This window comes from Ruditapes philippinarum, unplaced genomic scaffold (assembly GCF_026571515.1).
Source record: "Ruditapes philippinarum isolate M1 unplaced genomic scaffold, ASM2657151v2 ctg8213_1_1_1_1, whole genome shotgun sequence".
Taxonomy (NCBI): domain Eukaryota; kingdom Metazoa; phylum Mollusca; class Bivalvia; order Venerida; family Veneridae; genus Ruditapes; species Ruditapes philippinarum.
Genome location: NW_026854178.1, coordinates 21,813 through 40,221, shown reverse-complemented (window position 1 = coordinate 40,221; position 18,409 = coordinate 21,813). Strand labels below are relative to the sequence as shown.

At 32.3% G+C, this 18,409-nt stretch overlaps 2 protein-coding genes across 3 annotated transcripts; one reads left to right on the top strand and one right to left on the bottom strand.

Moving 5' to 3' along the window:
* Nucleotides 1-289: 289 nt before the first annotated feature.
* On the top strand, nt 290-5,321 carry LOC132739277 (heat shock 70 kDa protein 12A-like). Of its 2 annotated transcripts, none has more exons than XM_060726952.1 (5): nt 290-450; nt 2,448-2,772; nt 3,105-3,335; nt 3,558-3,708; nt 4,029-5,321. In XM_060726952.1, exons 2-5 carry the CDS (start codon nt 2,485-2,487, stop codon nt 5,108-5,110), a joined length of 1,752 nt encoding a protein of 583 aa, XP_060582935.1. In that variant the 5' UTR covers nt 290-450; nt 2,448-2,484; the 3' UTR covers nt 5,111-5,321. The 2 variants fall into 2 exon arrangements, with proteins under 2 accessions (XP_060582935.1, XP_060582936.1); XM_060726953.1 differs by lacking the exon at nt 290-450 and adding an exon at nt 1,994-2,130.
* A 215-nt stretch (nt 5,322-5,536) lies between these two features.
* LOC132739276 (putative uncharacterized protein DDB_G0281733) lies at nt 5,537-15,788 on the bottom strand. Its single transcript, XM_060726951.1, has 4 exons — nt 15,101-15,788; nt 11,151-11,982; nt 7,905-9,274; nt 5,537-6,780 (listed from the first exon to the last, which is right to left on the bottom strand). Exons 1-4 carry the CDS (start codon nt 15,305-15,307, stop codon nt 6,643-6,645), a joined length of 2,547 nt encoding a protein of 848 aa, XP_060582934.1. The 5' UTR covers nt 15,308-15,788; the 3' UTR covers nt 5,537-6,642.
* Nucleotides 15,789-18,409: the final 2,621 nt, after the last annotated feature.

The following is an 18,409-nucleotide window of genomic DNA, read 5'->3' as shown; positions in this document are numbered from 1 at the left end:
ACTGAATATTCCAAAGATCGAACAGATTAACTGAACCTGCCCATTGACAGCCATGCACATAGGGTACACAGTACATGTGTCATTTTATTATGAAGTTCAATTTACTTCCCCATATTGTATTGAAAACTAAATAGGAATTTTTTACTGATCGGAAAAAATATTTCCGCTCTGAAATTATTGTAAAAGCTAAGACTGAGTCAAGATTTTAAATAGATTGATTACAAATATATCATGTTTATGATACGGACAGGTGAATACCCATGTTTACACACTTTATATAGGAGTGTAACGACCGTAAAACCTCAATATAGGATTTTGATCAAATATATAAACATACTGATCCATAGCATAGAACTTACTGAATAAACAAGTTTAAAGTAACGTTTATTAAACCGATTTTTAAGACATTGGAAAAAAATCTAAAAAGCAAGACATTAGCAGGACCTAAAGGTAAGGCATTTGTTTGTTAAACTATTGTTCAATATTAATGCTGAGTTAATTATTAAGCATAAATGCAAATGTATATTTGGAATGTCAATTTAAATTAATTGCGTGAATTAACCATGAAACCTAAATGTTGATTATAACAACATAAGATGTAGCTGTGCTAAGGTCGTTTTAAAATGTCATATATTTCGCTTGAATAAGTCTCAGATATTTTCATAACATAAGTTTGTAATTCGATCGTTTAGCGACAATATTTTATTGTAAGTTATAATAAGATTACCCCTTTATAAAAGTCTCAAGTAAATGATTTTCAAAATTTAATACGTTAAAGACTTAATACATGTATATAGTACATGTATTTATTTGGTCTACAGAATGCAATAAAGTGTTACATTAGCATTAAGGCTAGACTAGGCTGGCACCGAATTTTCGGGGAATTTACAAAGGATATCTAATACGTACAATATTGTACTTATTCATGAATGACCTACTTTATCCTAAAAATTTGCATAGAATTTATGTATTGATCCGTCACACATAACGAAATATATTTCAAACGGGATCGATATTAAGTTAATAAATGATAACAAAAATAGCAGACGACTTGTGGATCAATGAAAATTTATCACTAAAGAAGTGGAACGGTTTTGTTTATTGTTGTTTTTCATTTTAAAGTCTTAGATGACATTGATAAAACCATTAAATTACTCTGGTCAAATTTCAACGACGCATTTAGTATGCGATTTACTATTATTACATTTTTTGTCGTTATTTATTTTCCGTAAAACACGCTAGAATATAGGTCATCAGTGTTTATTGTAATTTTCAACCTACATATGTATCAAATAGCAATGAATCCAAGATAATATCTTAGTATCTACACTTATTAACTTTAAACTATTACAGCATGGTCATGTGATATACAAAATAGAACACTCCTGGCCAAAATATTGTCGTTGTCACAAGTGTATCAAACCATAAACACACCTGTGGTCTATACCTTGACATTGTGTGGTGTTAACTTTGATAAAAGCGACCGTTTCATAGCTTTACTTTTTTAAAAGCTATGTTGTCATAATAACCCATACAAATTAACATATGTAGGCTTGCAGTAAATGCTATGTTTCTACACTGTGGTCTGGTATTGCAGACGAGTGTTTGTCCATTTCACCTGTTAAAACTAGCCGCACACTTCGGGATTCACACAAAATGTCTATTGAAATATAAACACTTACCTATGGATATACTTTTTAAAATAAAAATTTGCATTCGATTGTAATCAAACTCACCTATAAATGTTACTAATTGAAACATTTCGTTTCATTTGAATGAAAAAAAAATGAAGGAAATGATTTGAGAAAATAGTTAAATAGTTTTAATGTTATTTTGGCTTGCTTTAATGAGATGAAAAAGATTTGTAAGATTTGCTTACCGTATCCAAATACGGGCTATTTCGAAATTGATACTGAAGTGCTTATTTACAATGTAAAGTTTTGTTTAAACACGATTTTAGTCTCGTGAGACGGTTATTTTTTTCATTTATTTTTTTAGTGGATTTATAAATAATTGCATATGATAGCTATAAATGTCAAGAAGTAGGTTATTTCAAGTGAGTGTTGCATATAACAAAACTATGGTCATATTTTAATGGATGTTTAAATGTAAGGATACATTGTGGATTAAGTAAGTTTAAACTCAAGAAGAATGATTTATTTTATACTTCTACTTTAAACGTCTATGAAATTAAAGGTCAAAATGTATTCATGGTAGCTGTAAGTTTTTAAACCATTTCAACAACATTAACATAATATATGATATTCACTATCAGCACAATTATTGTGACGTTTTAAGATAATGATTAACGTTCGCATGCATTTGGACTTTTGGTGACGTCATGAAACGCTGAAATCAGACGTCAAGTAGAATAAAGACAGCTGTTATTTTTCTGAGTCCTTAAATTAACGTTTTTGAAGTAACAAGTAATTTTATTCTATTTTCAGCAATTAGGGGCTACAGTGATATCACATATATGACGTAATGTCCGGTAACACCACATTTGTCGTGGTTGCGATAGATTTTGGTACCACATTCAGTGGGTATGCATTCTCCTTCAAATCAAAACCTACTGACATTAAAACTAACCAAAACTGGTCCAAAAGCCTTGTTTCTCTGAAAACGCCGACTGTACTGCTTGTTGACCCTGACCGGAAGTTCAGTGCATTTGGATATGAGGCTGAAGAAAAGTATACGGAACTGTTGGAAGATGGCGAATCTGAAGGATGGGCTCTCTTCCGCCGATTTAAGATGAAGCTTTACAACAACCCGGTAGGTTCTTAATTTATGTTTAATATACAAAAACAGGGTAAAATTTCGTATTTTTAATTGGTACATTAATTTCATACAAGAGCGTTGTTGGAAGCATGGGGGTATGTACCCCACTGTTTTGGTTTATATTTAGGAACTCCTGGTATTTTTCATATTTTTAGAAATGAAGGCTCGTAAAAATTTAACAGTTTCTAAATATTTGTATAGGTACATTTTAATTGTTTTAATCTATTTTCATAGAAATGTCCAAATAGATACGTCATATCTACTGCACAAATTAGGGATTTGTAAAAGAAATAAATAAAGACATTTGTAACCGTTTTTTTGTGTAGGATTTATCAAAGGGATTGGAAATCACAGACTTGTCAGGAAATGTAAAGATTCCAGCTATAACAGCGTTCTCAATGTCTATACGTTACCTGAAAGAGCACGTGATGGCCACGCTCAACGAGAGAAGAAGCGGGAAAATGGTCATAGAAGAAACTGACATCCATTTTGTGCTGACCGTTCCCGCTATCTGGGACGACAGAGCTAGGCTTTTTATGCGGGAAGCCGCTGCAGACGTAAGTTTGATTTTTGATTTCGGGAGTTTCCTCCCTTAGTAATGAATATATGATGTTAGAAAGTATAATAAACGAAAATTACTCATTGTGAACGTGTGTAACAAAGGTTGGATTTTATTATTTTAATTTATAACATATGTATATGCAAATATTTATTACTGAAAGGTTCTTAACTAGCTTCTTTATGATGCTTAGCTATTAAATTATGATAATATATTTCAGGCGGGTATACCAAACGATCGATTTAGCCTCGCTTTGGAGTCGGAAGCAGCCTCGGTTTGGTGCCAGAATGTACGTTATCTGGTTTCCTCAGACGGAAATGAGTATGATCTTACAACTGTTGGTTCAAAATATATGGTTGTTGATATTGGAGGTAATTTATTGTTCATTGTCTAAAAAAACACCTACTTTTATAAACGTTTAAAATGCCTAGGCGGTGTTTATTTTATCTGATAACAAGTTAAGTACTGTATTTAGAAAAAAAGTTAATGCTCCAAAATAAACAATTTAATGCAGATAGTGAACTTCGTTTAAAGCATACCCATTTGCTGACTCGATCATTTTTTGTTATAAAGTAATTTAATTAAATGATTTCTTTGTTTAACAATTAAAATAGTGTTAGAAACAATTGTAGGTATCAGTAGCCTAAAGATAAAGGTTTAGTAAGAAATAAATAATTGGATATTGTTTCAGGCGGAACAGTTGATATTACTTTACACCAAAAGATGGCCAATGGTAAACTCAGGGAACTTCATAAAGCAAATGGAGGTAATTGGGGTGGAACACAAGTAGACAAGGCGTTCATAAATACACTTCGAGATGTACTTGGTGCAGAAACATTGAAACGTTTCCAAGAGGAGTGTTTGAATGACGTTTTTGATCTTCTAAAAGAGTTCGAAACTACAAAGAGAGCGATACAACCTGATTGCAACAAACCAATTAAAATAAGATTACCATTGTCACTCCAAATGATCAAACTTGAGGAGAACCAAGAACTAATTAGAGGCTCTCAGCTACGGAAAGAGTTCGTCAAAACGCTGATGTCCAAAAACTTTGGAGATATGATAACTATTAAAGACAATAGAATGCGAATAGATCCCGCTATTGCCATAGGAATGTTTCAAAATCCAGTAAGTCATATTTGTGAACACATGCGCGAGCTTCTGTGTGATCCAGATGTAGGGGATATCGGCACGATCTTAGTCGTCGGAGGATTTTCAGAGTGTGCGATTGTTCAAGATGCCATAAAGAATGAATTCAGAATGAAAAAGGTTATTTTCCCACCAGAGCCCGGATTAGCTGTTCTCAAAGGAGCCGTGTTGTTTGGACAAAATCCTGGTATAATTGCGAGTAGAAAGGCTAAGTTCACTTACGGCATGCGAGCGTCTGGCGAATTTGATGCATCGCAACATCCGGGCAAGTTGAAGAAAATTATAAATGGTGTACCTATGTGCACAGACATTTTCAAAGTGCTCGTCAGACAGGGAACTGAAGTGGAAACTGGCCACAGAATAACTGAAGTTAGATACCCTTCATCTGACGATGAAAGGACTGCCTGTATAGAATTATTTCTGTCAACAAGCCGCAATCCGGTTGTTGTAACTGATCCCACGTGTTCAAAGATCGGAATGATGCATGTTAAACTTCCGAAAGGAAAAACTACACAAGACAGAGGGTATGAAATCTCATACATCTTCGGAGAAATTGAAATAATGCTTAAAGTAAAACATTTGAACAATAATGAATCCTTTACTCAGTACTTTGGGTTCATGTAATGAGGATATACATGAATGTATATATGATTTGTCTGTTTCTTAAAAGACAGTCGTTCAAAGTTGAATGCATGTATGGAATGTTTTCATACTTCTGGATATTTTCAAAACTTCCGCTTCCATAGAAGCGGACACATTGTTTTTGGGCTTTTTTATCCAACTTTAGGAAAAATGTTTCAAGAGTTTAAAAAAAATGAATAAATATTCACTACTATTTTTATAACGCTATGTATGTTTGGTTATGCTTTACTGTTCACAAAAACAATAAGAATTATCAAATAAAAACAAAATTGCGTTGAATTGGCAATAAAAAAGTGTTTTCATTGAAGTCGTGGTAAAAGAAAGCCTGTTTTCATTCTATGATGTCGGTGTTATTGAAAGTTTGTCTGCTTGAACTAAGTTGGGGTTGTTTTCTATGAAAGTTGCATGTTTTTTTTTTTGGCATAATTTTAATCATCATCTTTTGCATTTGATCTATGATACACCTGTATAACCTTATTCGATTCTTCTGCTGGCATTAAATGAACACCCGTATTTACTGACGGGTTGAGACACAAATTAGATTACTTCCACAGCAGTGTGCCTTTACATTAAGATTGTAAATATACAGCTAAATTTTTGAAGAGGTATTGTTAAACTTAATATCAAAGTCTAATATAAGAACTGTTTTAAAATGGCGATCTTATAATATATCATACTGTACAATAAAACGGTCGTTTTAAGGGTGAGCTGTTACTGGAGTTGTATTCAGTATCTCGTATATCTAACAATACATGAAGAAATTCGGCGCGTTGACGTCTCTACTACCATCATTGTAAAATCAATCGTAAATAATGCAAGTTCTTCATCAATCTATTCGGATAATGACCATGTTTTTGTGTTTGTACACAGGTGGCACTGTTTACTTATTCAAATACGTCAGCATAACGCTCAAAAGGATTAATTCATGGTTACACAAATACAAAATGATATTAAACAATTTGTGGCTGTTGTATTTTGTTGTTTGGTTTTGTTTTGTTTGTTTGTTTTTATTTTAAGTAAAACATGTAAATCACGCACATATACGCTGCATTACCTTTGTTGACACAATTCACCGTTTGAGTAGAACGATTATTGCTATATTATAATTTCAAGTCTGTCGGCATAGACTCCATTTTCTTCGGCGAAGATAAGTATTAAGTAGGTTTTGGCGCAGACACCACTCTTCAATAATACCTTTATATAGTAAACTTACATGCATCTGCGAGTACTTATGACACTCATAAATAAAATGAAATGCATAAATGTATTCATTCAATTTAATGTATAACCAAATGAAATGTATCATGGTATAATGCATAAACTAAATGTTATTCATAACTAAATGTTATGCGTTTTAATTGAACTTTAATGTATCTTGTAATGTTATGTATAATGAAATATTATATAAAGAAATAACAACACATTTCTTTGTCATAAATGTGGTAATCATGCGAACTATTCTTGAAGTTAATTGTAGATCTGATCAATTACGAATCACGAACATAAAACTGTCATCACAGATGCGTAAATTCATCAAATTTTCTCGTTTGTCTTGGAGCACTTAGTGGTCTACAGTCTGAGAACCCGGATGCACGTCGTTCTTGCTTCAGATCTATATATAGACGTCCAACACGTTCTTCTCGCGGTATCGTCTGTGAATGGAAAAATATAAACATTATTGTATTTCATGAAACGGCGTAACATGGTGAAGAAGTGAAATGATACGCGAGCTTAAAACAAAACTCAAAGTTTAATTAATTTGATTATTTACTAGTACTGTATTAATTATTTATTTATTTTGTTATCTTAAAATTTTATTCGGTTCTTGAATATCTTTATATCAAAATGGCTGAATTGTTTAGATATTTAGAACTTCATGGTACATGTATCAAAGGTATGCCTAAAAAGCTATCATCTTTTCATCTTTATTTCTCAAAAACATTTTTTAGAAAGTTTCTTTGCTAGATGAACTCTATTAATTCTTATGTTCTGTTGGCAATTGGTATAATGATCTTGAACTAGTCTTTTGTATGGAAGTCAAACATTTTGCTAGCTTTGCGGCACATTTCTGCATATTCAGTGCTACCTTCTTTAGGTGTTTAACATCTTACATACTCTAAATCCATTATTGAAAACAGGTGTTTCACATTTTTAAAGAAAGAAATTCTGAGGCATAATGAGCCTAAATATCATTTCAATTTCTCATGTTAATGGTATGTATACGTATTTGTGTCGCCAATAACGTCGTCGTCTTTAACACTTGGAGCTGGAAAGCCAACTAGAATTCTTGACAGTTATTTCTACTTTTCAAATTCATCAAACCTTAATGAAAATCTTACCGTGACAATTTTCATAAGTAAACATGAATTTATTATAACTTAAGTTTGACTGGGGTCTATGAAAGGCTAACGACGTCATTCTAGCTGCTTAGGTTAAAATTAGTTTTACTTAGTTTAACTAAATTTAGTTAATTTCAAATGTATTTTAGCTCATTTATGATGAAAACTTAAAGATTATTTGGAGTACTCTCGACTTTGCCTCCTGTAACTAACCGGTACTGGTTTCTATGAGGAAACATGGACGTCATCTCAGTTGGGCTCGAAATCCATGTGCCCTAGGTTTAGAAACCAAAGCCACTAGGCTCCCCAGGAAGATAGAGTTTAATAAAAAAAACATAACATTTTGTGTTTTGTTAAAAAAAAAATTGTTTCTTTAAAATTGCTGAAATTTGCATGATTTAAAATATTGTGCAAGTGGTATTATTTGATATATCTACCTTGGACAATTTGGAAATATCAGGCACGTTCTTCGATCCTTTAATATTCTTTATTTGTTCATATATAGGAATATTCCACGTTATTCTTCGTCCATCCATTTCACTATTGTCCTTTCTATCTTCCTCAGTGACACCAGCATATCTTTTTCTATTATCACACCTATCTGCCCACTTCACTTTCTCTAATCTATCATTAGCGTCCGCTTCGGAGATTTCAAGCCGTTCCCACAAGACTGCATCGGGTTTTCTATAACGACGCTCGTCTTTCATAGTTTGCAAAGTCTTATAAGCTTCTTTAACGTCATCACACGAGCTGGTACTGCTAGCTCTAGAGGGATAATCAGTTTTCGATCTATGCGCCGAATTAGTATATCTATTGCGACTGTCAGAAGATGACTTATACCCTGGTGGAAGTGGTGTCAGATCATACTTACGTCTTTCGTGACCGCGTTTCTTTCTTGGAGAAGTTGACCTCGATCTTTTAGGAGAACGTTTAGACTTGGATTTTTCTGTCCGTACAGATTGCTTCGGAGTGATAATTTCACTTCTCGAAACTCTTTGGAGATCAGCATTTTCTTCAAACATCCCAAGAATGTCCACTGATATGCTTTTCTTATTAGAACTATCTTTGGATTTAGACCTTTTCTTTTTGTCCCTTTCGTCGCTCATATCTTTCGAATCAATTCCATTTGTGTTAATAAATTCTTTGCAATGATCATTTTTCTTGTTTCTATTTGACTGGTAATGCCCATTGCCTGATTTATGTTTATGTCTATGTTTTGCATTTGTGCATTCGGAATCGTTTTTAGCTTTTTCAGTTTTGTCGTCGGTATCAGACTGATCGTCATATGTGTACTCCGCGTACTTGATATAAGAGTTTTCTTCTCTTGTTTTATCCTTGCTTTCACTATTCACAACGTTTTTACCGTTATTTTCTTTACCAATTTCCCCATCTTTTTCTGATACAACATGACGCGTGTTATTTCTAGTTTTATACGGACGAGTCATATCAAATCGGTCAGGTTCACTCTTTTCATGAACATCATGTACCGAATGGCCTGTGTAACTTCTTTTGTTCTCATATGATGAATTATTTGCATGGTCTACATCAATCCATTGCAGAGAACTCCTCTTTGATTCTATTTCGATAACACTGGAACTATCTCGACTAGACGTCGGCATTGACTGGAATGATTCGGAAGAAGCTTCGGCGATAGGGTCTAATGATGGATAAAGACTTGCAGGTGCTCTGTTGTATTCCATGACAGATATATGAAAGTTAGGATCATTTAGTTTCTTAAACTCATCTATATTATCATCAAATCCATCGTCGGAAAAGTCGTTGTCATTTTCATCATTTGCGCCAATAACTGAAAACAAATTTGTAAAACAGTACTTTTTATGATAACCATGTTATTGAAAGCCATCCATAATATTTGCGCGTTACAAACACCACACATTTCATAAGATACCGTCGCCCTAATTTGTACCACATATTTTGTTTTAAACGGATGGTATTAACTTGTTTCAATACGCAAAAAAATACTTTAAGGCATTTTCGATAATCGTTATGCATACATACACGCAGTGAGTTGAGTTCCTGCCGACATTCATAAAAATGTAATTATCCAAATATATAGTGACCTAAATGAAATCAGGTTAACTTCCTATGTATTCCTGTTGAATGAAGACAAACGTATATCTTCTTAGCTTTCGGCATTAAGTTTTCTTAAGAAAAAATATCTTTTTCGATAGACTAGTTCTATCACATACATACATGTACTTTTCAAATGAGAAGAGAACGCGGAGGAACTGCGATTGTCCGTTAATCCAAATTAACACGTTACACTGTTTTGCAAACCCCATTCAGGAAGCACATTTTACACATTTTTTTTTCAGTTAAGCGCATTATTCCAAAAATATCCGAAAAAGATAACTTGTCACAGAGAAAATACCAACATAAGTATTTTAAGATGAACATGGCATTTGGCTAAAGCGATCGACTAGATAAGTTATTAATACTGATATATTGGCGGTTTATTTACTTAGTTTCACAATGTTACCAGAGTCATTTCAATCTAATAATGCTTATGAAATTGATCCGAGGTATTTACTCCTGGGATGTTTTAACAGGTCAATATGAAAAATATACAATGTTTACTTTGATCAGATATCTAATCATATTTTCTATTTAGTTTCAAGTTTTCAATAACAGCGATCGACTTTTTCGTTTACTTGATAGCGACGTTAACATGTGCACTCCTGTAAGGTTCGACTTCTCATCATTACTGTATATCTTAATTTAAAGGCCAATTATGCTCCAGAAATGGCTTTTTTTATTTCTCAAAAGTTTTTAATGTTTGGTGTCCTGATATTGTTGATAAATGTTACTCATTGGCCAATTATCTGATCCATTATCTGAAAAATACATAGATCTACACTGAGCTTTAATCATATTATCTCACTTTTTTTCCAAAAGATGTTAGCCTAACTATCCAGAGAGTTTACATGATTTCATAAGTATATCATTCGGTGCCTTTTACAGTGAATTGTGCACGGCTGAACGAGTTGAATATAATTATACTATGCGAACTTCTTGCGAGCCTAATATTATTTTACTCAACTCTCACAATTAGTTTAGTGAAGAAGTTACACAAAATAACATACTATTTAACACATTTATGTACCCACATAAAACAGTTAACAGTATTTTTAAAAAAGAGAATAATTTTATCATTGGCTCTTATTTTGTAACAATTATATTTCCAAAATCCTTTTGAAAACAGTTTGTTTGGTTGCAGCCAAGAAGTTGCTGAAGTAAATATAGTGGAAATCTTTACATTAGGAAGAAAGAATATGGTTAGTAAAGAGGTAATTGCTCCACACAGGGCCTCTATGAAGAGGTTATACTGTAGCTTTACTAATATGCGCGAAATAAGCATGTTATTAAGAAATACATCGTAAATTCTATTGGGAATATTTATTTCATTGACAACCGAAATCTCACGAATGCAGTGCTTAACCAAAATTATTTATCATCGAATCTGATAAGTATTTTACCATTATAAAACTATTGACTATAGAAAGACATATTAAACGAATGGACCAGCTGGTTTAAGCCGCCTTAATCTAGCTTTAAAATATCTCAAATTCAAACAGCGTAATTAAGAATCATAGTTTTTAGCAAAATTGCTCATGTCTTTTGCATGCCAGATATACGTTCATCCAAACTTTTTTTATATTTACCTTTGATATTTGCCTCTTCTTGGCTGCTGTCTGAATCAGTTTCAACTTCCACTGTTAGTTCTGAGCATTCGGACTCATCTGTTCTTACTGTAGTAACATCTTCAGGTTTATTGACTTTATCAGATGTATTTGTATTTTCTTTGTCTGAACATTCAGTGTTTTCTTCCTCGGCTACTTCATTTTCATGAAGGACAGAATCTAATACCAACCGATCAACTTCTCGTGTATTTCCTTCCTTGTTAAGTTGATAACTGGCAGAGATTTTCTCTCGTTCACCAGCAGGAGAACTTTTAGCTCTCTGACGTGTTTTTGACGACGTACTGTCAGTATCACTGCTGACTGAGTCATTTATGGCACTATCATTTACCCTTTTATTACTTCCTGCTGTAAAGTCCCTTTCTGTTGCTGATGGTGGCTTCATTGAATTTGTTATCAGTATTTCACCTGTTTTATCGCCTTTGTTATTGTTATTAACAAGATCGTTTTCATCACTTTCATTAGCTTTCACTTTAAGTTCACCTACAGCCGCAACGTTTTTATCGTAAATTGCGATATCTTCGAGAGGCTGTAGAGATTGTCGTCGAGTTTGCTGAATCCTTTCCAGAAGTGGGGTATCGTCACGTCTTCTCCGACGCCTCACTCGATGGGGAGTTGAAGCAACACTTTGCCGTCGTATAGGTTCGGTTATTTCTCTTGCTATTCGGAAGGAGGTGAGGAGATCCTCTTGCGCTTGTTTCTCGTCGTCTATGGACTTTAGTAAATCGTGGACCAAGACAAACAACTTGTCTTTCTTTACGAAATGGCGTTGTACAACGGACTTAAAAGTCTTCTTCTGCAAAAAGGGAATGGAAATAAGATTAAAATCTTAAAATTATAAAGTATTTTATAAATGTTACCTTATCTGTAATTGTATCCACCAGCATTTGCATACTATATCAGGCTAGTAACGGTTTATTTAAGCCAGACATTGCTGTGCATGTTCACATTAAAGACGAGAGAGTGAAAAATCAACGTTTGACAAATGCAACTTCTCGAAAAATTAATTTGTTATCCAACACTTTACTAATGATGTGTAGTACTCTCGCCACTAAATTAAGAAAAATGTATGCATATGAAGTGACTTTGCGCACGAGGTACGCTTTACAGATTGCAACATTGCATACACTTTCTTAAAGCCAACCATAAATTAAAAACCATAAAAATAATAATAATAATAATAATAATAATAATAATAATATCTTTATTTAAAGAAGGTTACACATTAAGAACATACAATAACAATCATATATATCTTATTTCCAATGTGGCCTTCTGAAATAGAAACGGCTTTACCTTAACATCACATGTTAATTTTAAATAACATAATTATATAGCTCAAAGGTTTAAAGCTACAAAAGGTTTACTTACATCATGATTAAAATATATAAACTAGTAAAACTCACATAAATTTAAATTTCTCATCGGTTTAAAACGATCACATGTCAACAAATATATCCTATATAATGAGTATACCGACAAGAAAACAGTTTTTCATTTATTGACACATTACATTAACTTATTAAAATCTGCGTCTGAAATCGAACCTGAGTCGATTGAATAGCATTAAGTTAGTTTTATCACAGCTTATACGCTTCAAGATCAGTCACAAAGGGTAATATTTTTGGAGTATTGAACCGTCTATATTTGAAATGTTCGTACGCAAACTCAATAGAAAAACCCGTTTTAATAAGACGTTTTTTTTCGGTCGGATCACCGGGGTTTCAAAGGTAAATACCCCAATCAATGATGGCAAGGGGGATATGAACGGATATGGTTCAATCGAACAAGAACTTGTTTTCAAAAGCTGCTTGTTATATCCGGAACGTACATAAAGGGGAGGAAAAGTATTCAGTACACTTTATTAAACTTCGTACTGGTGAAAAACATGTATATAATTAAACTGGGAATGTTCATAAAAATTAATTAAAATATTGAAGAAATAAATCACTTTAGGTTGTTAGACTTTCTATGTCACTTTGCTTTTTTTTTTCAATAAAAACAATTACTTAAGACTAATTGTTTACAATATCCGAATCTATTTTCACATGATAATGAGAGCGAACTGTAACTAGCGAAATATACTTTAAAAAAAAAGAAGACGAAGAAGAAGAAGAAGAAAATGAATTTACAGTCATGTTGTTGTTTTCCATTTCTTATTGTCTTATTATAGCTACATCGAGATTTTTTTCTGACGGTGTCCCTTTTTTAATTTATAAGAGATATTACTAATCGGCAAAAATATATACTTTTGTCAAATGAAACAAAAATAGATATGAAAATGTTCCGCTAGTATCATTTATGGAGCAATGTATACTTTACAAATACATGTATAATGAAAGTTTAAGTACGTAAATAAAATGTGTCATTAAATATTAGAAAAAAAATAATAAAGTATTAAAAGTTTTCATAAAAATGTATATCAAACCTCTTTTTTTCCCACAAAATTTCTTTGAAAGTATCTGTATTTAATATGCAGGTTTCTGTTATAAAATCCTTGCTTTTCTAAAACACTTTAATAGCATTCCAGAGATAACAACGATATAATATCACTATCAATTTTGAATCATAGATCACCTCACCTTCCAGGTTAAACATCAAACTTTATTTAATAATTTACTTTTCAATGACAACATTAGTTTCTGCAAATATTTACAATTTATGTGTATATTTGAATAGCTCGGCCGTGTCACTGTGTATTTAAGGGTGATATTTGACTATGTCGAGTCCGCTCTAAAGTGGATTTTGTCTCAAAATTACAATTTACGTCCATAAAGTTAAATGCTACAATGCATTAAGTTGTGTAATATTGAAGTAAGAGGGTTATAAATTATTATACCGGTATTATAGATATACCATTCTCTTTTATTTATACCCGCGCTTGTAGTGATCTTCCAACAATAAAGTACTTACGCACTTTTTTACCTATGCATTAAAACCCTAAAGTCAACAAAAAGATAAGCGCTTACAATATTTATGTATTGTATAAAGGATATTTTACTAAAAATAGAATTATTTTATCTAAATAAAAAATCCCGTTTGTTCAATATTTCATGACAAAAAAACAAAGAAAGAGTCAACAGTTCTGAGTCAATAAAGAAAACAATCAAGTTTGTAAAGTCACAAACAATATCGTGAAATGAATGTACGAATAACGTTTGAGTGGGACTGTTATAGAAACGGCTTTACCTGAAAATTTTCAGACGGACATTATCTTTTACCTGCAGAATAAAATTGTGTATAATGTATTTGCCCTGCTTTAAATTTGGGACCGTCCATTTGAAATTTGATGGACTCAAAAATTGACCTACCAACAGTATAGAGCCTGATCTGACAGCATGAATGTGTAGGCTGCCTGGGTCTATACTGATAGCGAAGACCTTCATTCCTAGTAAGTTAAGGTCTGGAATCAACATGCAATAATTGTACATCTCTTTCGTATTAAATACTAGTATCATTATGACTTCACTTGGCTCCATTGTTATAAAATGTATCAGTAGTCTTATAACTAGAAACTCGTAAAGAAACTTCACTGAGGATCAAAAGCATGAAATATGAAAGTTGAATTTCTTACTTAGATCAACTGGGATATTTAAAACAGAAAAATATACAAAAGACTGTTTGAATATACTTAGAAAAAATGAAGATAGTATTTTATTCCTACCCTAAGCCCGATTTCAATGAAAAGCGTTGCAACGCGTAAATTAATTATTCTGGAAAAACAGAGTAAGCTAATGATCTGAAAACATGTTATATGAATGTGACATTCGCTGGCGATTTACTTAAACTTCATTTATTATAAATATCACTAAAAGGTCGCTTCATTTATTTTTCTCAAGTTAAAAAACGTTTATAAATAAGACATCTCCTGTCTTATATTCATAAAGATCTATTATATCTTTTTTACAATATACCTCTGACGATTGTGATGCATTCGTATCCTTTGTGACGTCACGTGCTCCTCCATATTTGACGTCACTTGAGTGTGCCTGAGGTTCTCCGTTAGGTATGATGCCATTTTTCACTGTTTCAGTCAAATTAGTTCTTACACCATTCAACCTGACCTCCACAGCTGGTTTCTTATTTTCCATTCTAGTCTTTAATCCTGGTGATTCAAGCATCTAACCTGAAGACATAAATGTATTAATTAGAATGTCAAAGCTTAGCCAAATAATATATATCGTAATATCTATGTTGTATTTTTATATATGAAACATCCATTAACTTTTTCACAACACTAGTAGTCTTCTATTCACATGGGATAAACAGATAGGTAAACTCCCCTGTTTTCCAGCACATTGTCCAAAGTCTAGAACTCAAAACAAATGTTTCACAAACCATAGAGTATGCGTGAATTTGCTCTCGTACGTAGTCAAATGTCCACATTTTGTGTACTTTAAGCGTATCTTTATTTTAATAAAATTCTGCCACCCTCTACAACAACGCCGATCAATTTCGTTTCAAGTGTCTTTTATCAATAATTCTGTTGATAGGTATCATATTTAAGGAAAGTTATTAGAATTGATTGCTCTCAGGTAAACATGACATGATGCGAAATCAATCTTGTTCTCAACTTGCATTTGATCAGCAGTGTTTATTTCCACGGAAGATTTATTACACATTTTGTTAATGGTTGTTAAAACAAAAGAACGTAATTACATTTTAATGCCAATAAAGATATCGTGTTCTTTTCTCGTAAAATATGCACGTAATTTTAGTCAATAAGCACGAAGTGCTAACGCAATAAAACATGCATTTTTGGAATAATCCATACAAAACCAGCTAGTCTTTTTACAAGCACAATTCCAGCAGACATATTTTTTTTGTCAAGCCCACCACAGGTCATAATAATGATTTCTCAAATGCACTGGTTTGTCCAGAAATTGGGATCGAGGATTGTTTAATTAACTGCACGTGATATCTATGTTTGTTTTGAATAATTGAAAACAAAATAATTTAGTTTACATTTTTAGTTTTCACAAGGGAATCTCAAGTATAAGTATACGTCATAATATACAATCGAATTCTTTTTTAATATAACTACTTGTAAAAACATGTCTGATAATCTTATTAAAAAACTAACAACATAAGCATTTATATTAATACACCGAAGCAACATTTAGTACCTTAATTACAATCAATGACTTCATAATATTTCATAATACTTCACTGATACATTTAATTAACTTATTTTTTAAAATGAAGTATTAAAACAAGTTATTAAATGGACCGACTTTTCTGCCCAACGCAGATTACTAAATGTTACGTGGTGTAGGTACCGTGTCCATGCAAATTTCAAACCAAAGTTTGACTGCCACGACTGTACATATTTATACAAATATTAAATAAAAGTGAACTGCTCTCTTTGCGATGAACATCAGTTTCACATCATGAAAGTGAATAGATAATTACATTACTTAAAGATGATAATGATAAACATAATTATTGAAATTATTGTTGAATAAACAAAAGATTCAATTATTGAAAGACGTCACTGACTTGAATTATTTGCACTCGTTGACTTATGTTTTAAACACGAGTTTATTATTCGCTACACTTTAAGTGCGCCCACGTTAGACATTTATCATTTTGTTATGAATTATGTACAATTTCTTCTATTTTATTAATTTCAAAAGCTGCGTGTATCAATTTTGCACAACTGTTCTATCATGATAAAATGAATAAGATATATAATTGACAATGTTTCAAAAGTTTCTAGTATACAAATACAATTGGAGTATTTGTGCAAAAAAGTAAGGGAGATTTATGATCTCGATTTTAAATTGTAAACCTACCTTATTTTCACTCATTTAACACTAAAAAATACATACATTTTTTTGCAAATATATCTGACTTCAAGACTTTTCAAGAAGACCAAAAAAGACACAAAATACCATAATTTGACCAGACAAAAAGAATAAAAATTAAAATTATAAAATTAAAAATTGGCCCACCGAGTAGGGCGTGAACCCCACGTAAATCAGAATTCTCACTGAAAATGAATACTCTTCAGAAAGGAGGTTCTGCATTAGGCATCTAATACCTTAAAATTAATTTTCGCGCGATTTGTAGTCGTCTGATAAGATAATCACTAGAGAGCAAACAACATACACTCCGGATATTCAATCATATGTTCTTAGATTATTAACTCGAAAATATCACAATTTGTAATCAATGTTTCGTCTGCCAGTTAAGAAAATATTCACCGATCAAATATATTTTATTTATACCAGGAAACATGATGTGAGAATATGTTCACACATATCTGACTACACTGCTCTTTTAATAAATACCAAAAAAATGAAAAAAATTATCGATACCCTAATTAAGTTGATGTCATTTAAAATCAATTAATTCCTGTTACAGAAATGAATAAATAATGCTGAACACAAGAAATTCTTATAAAATGTAGTGGGTTCGATCCCCGGGAGATGCTTTAGTAGTTTAGCGCGAAGGAAGGTAGTCTAGTACTGGTGTAATTCTCCAGGAACGATGGTTAGGAAACTACCCGCCTACATGACTGAAATACTGTTGGGAAAAGGCCTAAAATGAAACAAACAAACAAACAAATATAAAATGTAATAATAAAATTCATAGCGGAACGTTGTACAAAACAAATATATATAGAAATCTAGTGCCAATTTCTGTCAAGTCAAACTTCATGGATTAATTCATTATTTCTCTTTTAAATAGAGGCCAATAATCTGGTAAGTCCATTGGCAGAATGTGTATAACCAGTAACGCAGGAAAGTGAAAATAACGCAGGAAGTATACAAAAGTAACGCTGAATCTAAGCATCGAAGCTATGGCGTTACATCATCGTGACCGAAATAACATCGCTCAATACTTTTTTTAATATGAATATACATTAATCATTTTGACGTTCAAACATCACTTGTACCGAGTGGATGACATGCCGGGATATTGTTTTATTTCTGGTGTATTCGTTCTTCAGAATGTAGCCAGGTTTTTTTATCTGTTTTTAGCCAATGTTTTCCTAATAATTACAATAGCTATTTCCAGTATGACACTGCGAGTTCAATAAAATATCGCTGGGACATTGTTATTGTTTTTTACAATTAGAATCACAGGCAACTCTCGTTAATCAAAGAATCACACACATTTGATTTAAAACAACGATAAATGCAAATGACACTTTAAAAAATGACACGTTGAATAGATTCTATAACATTTCCTGTACAATGCCTTAAACACAACAAAAC

Excerpts from the sequence above, each read along its gene's own strand:
- LOC132739277 (XM_060726952.1), top strand. The coding sequence starts at position 2,485 with ATGTCCGGTAACACCACATTTGTCGTGGTTGCGATAGATTTTGGTACC. Across the intron at positions 2,773-3,104 it reads TGAAGCTTTACAACAACCCG|GATTTATCAAAGGGATTGGA; the intron begins GTAGGTTCTTAA and ends TTTTTTGTGTAG. Across the intron at positions 3,336-3,557 it reads TGCGGGAAGCCGCTGCAGAC|GCGGGTATACCAAACGATCG; the intron begins GTAAGTTTGATT and ends AATATATTTCAG.
- LOC132739276 (XM_060726951.1), bottom strand. The coding sequence starts at position 15,307 with ATGCTTGAATCACCAGGATTAAAGACTAGAATGGAAAATAAGAAACCA. Across the intron at positions 11,983-15,100 it reads ATGCATCACAATCGTCAGAG|AAGAAGACTTTTAAGTCCGT; the intron begins GTATATTGTAAA and ends CCCTTTTTGCAG. Across the intron at positions 9,275-11,150 it reads AGAAGAGGCAAATATCAAAG|TTATTGGCGCAAATGATGAA; the intron begins GTAAATATAAAA and ends ATTTGTTTTCAG.